The 8,331-nt window shown below is 30.1% G+C and overlaps 2 protein-coding genes across 3 annotated transcripts; both read left to right on the forward strand.

The window, feature by feature from the left end:
* Window positions 1-2,276: 2,276 nt before the first annotated feature.
* LOC111240959 (probable inactive leucine-rich repeat receptor kinase XIAO) lies at window positions 2,277-4,035 on the forward strand (the record flags this gene model as incomplete). Its single annotated transcript, XM_022777096.1, has 2 exons — window positions 2,277-3,930; window positions 4,016-4,035. Coding segments are annotated over 2 exons (1,674 nt in total), but the record flags the coding sequence as incomplete, so codon positions are not given.
* On the forward strand, window positions 4,034-6,819 carry LOC106780734 (receptor-like protein 12). Of its 2 annotated transcripts, none has more exons than XM_014669046.2 (2): window positions 4,034-5,858; window positions 6,587-6,819. In XM_014669046.2, the coding sequence occupies exon 1, from the start codon at window positions 4,044-4,046 to the stop codon at window positions 5,853-5,855; it is 1,812 nt and encodes a 603-aa protein (XP_014524532.2). In that variant the 5' UTR covers window positions 4,034-4,043; the 3' UTR covers window positions 5,856-5,858; window positions 6,587-6,819. The 2 variants fall into 2 exon arrangements, with proteins under 2 accessions (XP_014524532.2, XP_022632816.1); XM_022777095.1 differs by having other exon boundaries at window positions 6,590-6,819.
* Window positions 6,820-8,331: the final 1,512 nt, after the last annotated feature.

An 8,331-nucleotide genomic window follows, 5' to 3' on the forward strand; every position in this document is an offset into this window, starting at 1 on the left:
TAATGAATGCTTTAAGAAGCATGGTTACCCTCTTGGGCATAAACTGCACAAACCTGTTATCACTCCTCAGCAATATCAACATTTGATAGCCCTCCTTCAACAACAAACACAATTGGGATCCTCTACAACAGCAAATACTTCTTTTATAGGCAATGTGCTACCAATTTCTCACGCTACAGACCATGCCATGTGGATTATAGATTCAGGAGCCAGTAATCATGTAACTTCTTCCTTACATCTATATTCATCCTATAAGGAAAATATGTATTTACGCTTAGAAGAATATATCAAGTCTATTTTGTTGTTCATCTTGTTTCCCTAAGTTCTTGGAAAATTGTTCCAACAGCTTGTACGGGGACAGAGTTAAAGGGAAAGGTGGTGGTGGTGGAGGAGAAAGAAGAGAGTGGTGAAAGGAGGAAACTTTAAATTTGAGAAAGATAACACAAAGTTTGTTTGAAAGAGAGACTAAATCCAAAAATTCTTGATAGTTGATAGTTGAAGAATTAAAAACATATTAAACCTTAAATATTGTACAAGAGTTGGCGTGATATTTAGGGTGAGGGGTTGGCGTGACATTTAGGGTGAGGACTTGGAAAATTGAAAAGTAAACCCATCACATATGATATGACAAAGAATGAAACGTATTAGTGTATAATGACCCTCAAATTTATATGACTACAAAAAAGAAAAATACTGATTTGAACGGGAAATAGAACACTTATAAACTAAAATATTCAAATGTAATATAAAAATAGTTAAAATTAGAAATATATCATCCCGTGTTTAATTAGCATTTTTTCATGCAAAACAAATGATGAAAATAAAATAGAAAATGTCTAGAAATATCACTTTTAAGTAAAAATTCACAAGATTTACAAATTTTCATATTTGAAAAAGTAACAAAGAATTGTTGTTGTTGTCTTAAATATTAATTAATTTATAATTTGTTGTCTTAGTAAAAAGGAAGTTTCCTTTTTTATTTGTCAATATTTCGTTATAATTTGTAACTAAGATAATTTACCATAGCGAACTTATTACGTATCTGGATTTTTATTATTTAAATAAAAAACTTTCGTAGAAATTAAAAAATTAATAAAACAAAATAAAAAAGAATAATTTCACAAATTTTTATAAAAAATCACCCAAAATATAAAATTTTCTAATGGTATTTATTTTATATAATGTTTTAGTTCTACATAAAAATAAATAACGTTATTTTGTTATTCATATGTAAACTGTTGGACTCTGTTAATTTGAATTCTTTCTATGTCAAATTAACCATCTTGCTATTCATAAAAGAAGCTATTGCAAATATTAGAACTTTTTAAAAAACAATTGCCTTACGAAATGCATTTTAGAATATTGACTTATAATTCTTTTACTATTTTTTAAGGCAACATTTGATCCATTATTTTTTATATAAAATTTTGGTTTAATCTAAAAATTCTAATTTCATGTTAGTTACCTTTGTTTTCACAAGTCTTCGGATAAGTCAATTGATTGGAATAGAACTATCGTCCCAAAAAATTTCCCACCATTGATAATGAGGAAAGTGACAAAGGTGGAAAAGTGGAGGATTCCCTTGTCATTTTATTTGAATAAAGACCAATGTCTAATTTTCCAATAATGACTACATTTATTGAAGTTTCCTTTTTAATTTGGCAATACTTTTTACATTTTGTCCCATTACCCCAAATTAATTTACTATAACAAAGTCATTAGCTAGTAATATGAAATAACGATATTATAGGAATAACATAGAAATGGTGACATAAACTTTCACTATTAAAATATTTTCTTAATATTTAGCTGGACTTACAAATTTTTTTAAATATCCTAAAGAAAAATATCTATTTTATGAATTTTATAAAAAAATCAAAGACAATATACGAATTTCTAATTGTATCTATTTTCGTACAATATTTTGTCTCTAAGAATAACTAACTTTATAAATAATATTGTCGTTTGAAATGAAAATACACAAGTCTTCTTAGAAGTCAATTGATATTATTGAAATGCATAATAAAGTTATTTATGGACCACAAAAATGAGTTGATATGAAAAATAAAAAAATGGAAAACAGGCAAACACGACGACGACTTAGAACAGCAGAATAGGTAATGAAGGAGTTGGTGTGAGTATAAATGTAACTGTTGGGAGTGCTAAATTCACAACACATATGAATCTAATTCTATACTATTCACTCTCTCTATTTCATCATCATGAAGAATCTCAAAGTGATTATGTTTATGTTTGTGGTGAGTCTGGTGTTGCAGGTTGCTTTTGGACAATACCATATCCGATGCCTTCCAAAGGAGAGGGATGCACTCCTTCAATTCAAGGCTGCCATTTTTGATCCCTACGACATGCTCTCATCTTGGACCACTCCCGACTGTTGCCAATGGGAGGGGATTCGCTGCACCAACCTCACCGCTCATGTTATAAGCCTCCACCTTCCTGCACGGTACTATCATTATAAATCTCTTTCTCTTGGCTATTATTATGAATCTCTTTCTCGGCTTTACATAAGCGGAGAGATCCACAAGTCGTTAATGGAGTTGCAACACTTACAGTATTTCAACCTCAGTTTCAATTCTTTTCGTGGCACTATTCCAGAGTTTCTTGGCTCTCTTACCAACTTGAGATATCTTGATCTCTCTTCATGTTATTTTAGGGGACAAATTCCAACTCAGATAAGTTCTCTTTCTCATTTGAAATATTTGAATCTTGCTCATAATTATTATTTGAATGGTTCAATCCCTCGTGAAATTGGAAATCTCTTTCGGTTGGAATATCTTGATCTCAGTGGCAATTCTTTTGAAGGATACATTCCTTCCCAACTAGGAAACCTTTCAAATTTGCATCAACTCTATCTTGGAGGATATCATAGTGCTCTCAAAATTGTCACTACTGATCAATGGTTATCTAATCTTAATTCTTTAACCCATCTTTCCTTCAATTCCATATCTAATTTTAAAAGTTCTCCTAGTTGGCTTCGAACCATTGCCAAGCTACCAAAACTAAGAGAACTCAGTTTAATTCATTGTGGCCTTTCCGATCATTTCCTCCTTTCATTCAACCCTTCCAACTTCAATTTTTCTCATTCCCTTTCTATCCTTGATCTTTCTCGTAACTCCTTCACACAACCAATGGTATTCCAGTTGGTGTCAAACACCACTTCCAACCTTGTTGAGCTTGACCTTAGTTGGAACCTCTTGAAGGGTTTGACATCAAATCATTTTGGCTTGGCCATGAATTCGCTTGAGCTCCTTTACCTCTCCAAGAATGTGTTCAAGGGTGAAGATTTGAAATCATTCATGAATATATGCACCCTACATTCATTATACATGGATGGAAACAATATGACCGAAGACCTTTCGTCAATTCTTCACAATTTCTCCAGTGGTTGTGTTAGATACTCACTACAAGAGTTCAGTTTGGCACACAACCAAATCAGAGGCTCCATACCTGACCTTTCAGCATTTTCAAATTTAAACATATTGGATCTTTCTGAAAATCAATTGAGTGGGAAGATACCTGAAGGCACTAGATTGCCATCTCATTTGGAGCAGTTGTGCATTCGATATAACTCTTTAGAAGGTGGTGTTCCAAAATCATTTGGGAACACATGTACTTTGGAGTTATTGGATTTATCTTTCAATAAGTTGAGTGAAGATCTCACAGTGATATTTAATCATTTGTCTGGATGTTCTAAATACTCACTACAAGACTTGAGTTTGACATTTAATCAAATCATAGGCTCCATACCTGACCTTTCAGCATTTTCAAATTTAAAAATGTTGGATCTTTCTCACAATCAATTGAGTGGAAAGATATCTGAAGGCACTAAATTGCCATCTCATTTGCAGCAGTTGTGCATTCGATATAACTCTTTAGAAGGTGGTGTTCCAAAATCATTTGGGAACACATGTACTTTAGAGTTATTGGATTTATCTATGAATATGTTGAGTGAAGATCTCACAATGATATTTAATCATTTGTCTGGATGCTCTAGATACTCATTGCAACAATTAGATCTGAGTATGAATCAAATTAGTGGTACTTTGCCTAGCAACCTCGCAACAATGTTCCCATCATTAAAAGAATTGAACCTTGGTAGTAACAAGCTAAATGGGACAATTTCTGAAGATCTTCGATTTCCAACAGAACTTGAGGAATTATCCTTGATGTCAAACTCTTTGAAAGGTGTGTTAACTGACTCTCATTTTTACAATATGACAAAGTTAGAGAACTTGATATTGTCAGATAACTCGTTGACGTTAGAACTTAGTGAAAATTGGGCTTCAACTTTTCAATTGGATACTATTGAATTGAGGTCTTGCAAGCTTGGTCCATTGTTTCCTAAATGGCTAGAGAAACAAAACGAATTTGGATACCTTGACATTTCAAATAATGGAATATCAGGTACCGTTCCAAAATGGTTTTGGACCAAATTTGAAATGTTAAATTGGATGAGTATTGATATTTCATGTAATAATTTACAAGGTACGATTTCAAATTTGCCAATAGAGAATCATTATTATTCTCTTAGTCTTGCATCAAATCAATTTGAAGGTCATGTTCCGCCATTTCTACGAGGCTCAATATCTCTTGATGTATCAAACAATAAATTCACAAATTCTTTTTCATTTTTATGTTCTAGTGGTGTAGCTGAATCTTTATACCAATTAGACCTTTCAAATAATAAGTTTTTTGGACAAATTCCAGACTGTTGGACCCATTTTAAGTCATTGGCTTACTTAAATATGAGTCACAACAAGTTTTCAGGAGACATTCCTTCTTCAATGGGATCACTCCTTCAACTTCAAGTTTTGTTATTGAGAAACAATAACTTAACAGGTAAAATCCCTTCTATCTTGAAGAATTGCACACAGTTGGTGATGGTAGACATAGCAGAAAATAGATTATCAGGATNTATCCCAAATTGGATCGGGAACAAATTATCGCAATTGCAAATTCTAAGCTTAAGAAGCAATTATTTTTGTGGGAGTTTACCGTTGCAAATTTGTTATCTAAAAAGCATTCAACTCTTAGATCTCTCGCAAAACAATCTATCTGGAAAAATTCCTAAATGCATAAAAAACTTTTCCTCAATGGCTCAAACGACTTCTTGGAGAGGTTATCAAGATCATCGATATCTGGTCAACACTAATTATATCTCAGGTAACCGTTCGTATGATTTGAATGCAATCTTGATGTGGAAAGGTTCAGAACAAATGTTCACAGACAAGGGATTATCACTTTTAAAAAGCATTGATCTCTCAAACAATCAATTATCAGGAGAAATTCCAAAAGAAATAGAGGGTTTATTTGGATTGGTGTCATTGAATTTATCAAGAAACCAATTAAAAGGGAAAATCCCTTCAAATGTTGGAGAGTTAACATCACTTGAATTTCTTGATTTGTCACAAAACCAACTTGTTGGTTCTATTCCTTCAAGTCTTGCTCAAATTGATAGACTCACTATGTTAGATTTGTCACATAATTATTTATCTGGAAAAATTCCAACTGGCACACAATTACAGAGTTTTGATGCATCCAAATATGAAGATAATGTTGATCTCTGTGGATCACCATTAAAGAAATTGTGCATTGATGGAGTGGCAAGACAAGAACCAATTGTTAAAATTCAAGAGGATGACAATTTGATTTTCAATCGTGAATATTATATAAGTATGACAATTGGATTTGTTATAAGCTTTTGGGGAATATTTGGGTCAATCTTGATGATACGTTCTTGGCGTCATGCATATTTCGAATTCTTAAGTAATTTATCAGACAGCCTCTATGTGATGACAATAGTGAAAGTTTTGAAGAGACTACACACAACATAGCAGGTAATATATTTTAACCTTATGTTACAAACTTAATATTTTTTCTTTATTATTATTATTATTTTAATAAACAATAATTTTAACAATATGTGATATTAAGATCAATATTGAAGGCATTTTTATGGTAAATTGCCGTCTTTTTAACTATCAATATATAAATAATTATCTATCATATTATTATTGTTAATAGAATCTTAAAAAGCACAAAAAGTAACTAGAAGATTTTAGATTTAAAAATCTTTTTCTATCCACGTGTATTCATCTATAATATTGCTTTTATCTTTGTTTTTCTTATTTTTCATTTCACGATGGTTATTAGTTAGTTTGCTAATTGACATATCACCATTTAGTAGAAAAGATATGCCAAAAAGTAGATTTCTTACATAAAGAAAATCCATAAATATTTCAGAAAATACTTAACAAAAAAGAAAATATATAAAAAAGAGATAGCAAACAAAAAGTAATTTTTTATTACAGACCAAATAAAAATCATAATGTGTTTCAAATATGAAAAAAACACGTTTAAAGCCAAAATTTGTATAAAGGTAAACGATTGTATATACAAATATGTTTTTATATTAATACATCATAATTATTGTTACTGGTTATCAAGATATTATTTAGTTAAAAAAATTAATAACATGAAATTTTAATTTGTCATTCATTATTTACTATTTATGTTTTGTTGTTTTTACTTTGGCGAAATTAATTATTTGTTAAATTTTTGGCAGAAGAAATCTGGATTATAGGTGTGAGAAGAAATGGAATTATTGTTTAAGATGGAAAGGGTTGTGAGGAAAAATCAGAGAAAAGAGGTACTTTACTTGGATTTGGAGAAAGATAATTGAAGAAGGTTTTATTACATTTATTTTCTTTAAAAGTTTATTTCTTGTCTATTTTTATTTTGTAACGATTGTTGAACTCCTTTGGGATTGAGGAAGTGACAGTTATCCCTTTTTCTAAATACTTTGTTTATAGCTTAGTCCTTAAATCTAACTGTTTCTTATTATCATTTTATTACTCGTTTTTTCATATAACAGAATGATTCCTCTCAATTCAAAAGTGAGTGGGACTGGGTTGGTCTTTCAATCCTTTTTTTAATATATATTAAGATAAATTTAATTCTGAAAATATTTATTTAAATTTTAATTAATTAATTAATATTTCTAATTTGATAATATGAGAAGATTATAACATTTATAACTTATTAACAAATAATAGGTAAAAGCATGGAAAATGAGTGTCAACTTTTAGCCTCAAATGAAATAATTATAAAATCCAAAGATTATAAAATCAAATTATATTAAGGAAAAATACATCCAACCTTATATAAAAATTTCTAGTATAAAATAATGTTTAACCCTTTAATAATTTCTAAACAAAAGTGTTGAATCTTTTATAGTTTTTGCACGTTGCACTTTACATTAGATTACCCTGGGATCATCATTCAACAAAAAAAACTCATTGCAAAGTTTGGAGAATTGATCCAAAGAAGGAACATATGATGTGTTGTTGGCAAGTAACATAACTGTTCAAGTGAGTAAAAAGACAGTGGTTTTGTTCCAACAAAGAAAAATATTTTGCATTGCTCCAGATTGATGCTATTTCCATTCTCTTTTTTCTTCAGCATCTCATTCAGGAGCATTCCCAACAAATCATTCCCAAAAGAGTTGTTTTTTCCAATCTCCACAGTCTTTTCTACTTTGTATGATCTCCATCGCCAGAGTCTTCACCTTCATCTGAAGATAGTTATAATCAATATTAATAAATTTATCATGCATAGCAGTTTGTAACTAAATGAAAGTACAAAATTTAGAATTCAATCACAGACATTATAGGTGTGTATACTAGTACAAAATTGACTTTTTAAGTCTCTTAACAGACTTAAAGTTTAAGAAAATATTCGTACATTTACAAAAAAAAAATGTAGCAAATTTAAATATGTTGTAACCATAACAGAATTATTTTTTTTTTGTTTTTTATTTATTTAATCATGAAACCAAAACTTGAAGTACAATAAATTTTCCAAAACATAATATATATTTTAAATTGTTCCAGTGAAGTACATAATAAAAATTCCAAAATCAAAATAAATTATAAGATGTCTAACATAAAGTGTGTAGTGTAAACAAAATTCTAATGTTAACTTTTAAGTTTAAACATAATCTAAACGAAACATGAACAACACCTAACCAAAACCTAATTTCCACATTGGAAGAGATAACTTGTCCATTGATATGTTATTTTCGTGATGACCTCCTTTGATATTGGTGATGGATCATTAAACACCTAAAAAAAACAATGTATTATGTAACTATATATTTAAAAACGTTTAATTCATGCATTAGTTATAAGTGTTTACCGTTGTCTAATTATCATAAATTTGTGCATGAATGATAGCTTTGATCAAATACATCACATAGTATCACATTCCCATGAACTAATCTGCCTATATTGCCCTGTAATAAAAAAGAAA

Source organism: Vigna radiata, unplaced genomic scaffold (genome assembly GCF_000741045.1).
Source record: "Vigna radiata var. radiata cultivar VC1973A unplaced genomic scaffold, Vradiata_ver6 scaffold_728, whole genome shotgun sequence".
NCBI classification, from domain to species: Eukaryota; Viridiplantae; Streptophyta; class Magnoliopsida; order Fabales; family Fabaceae; genus Vigna; species Vigna radiata.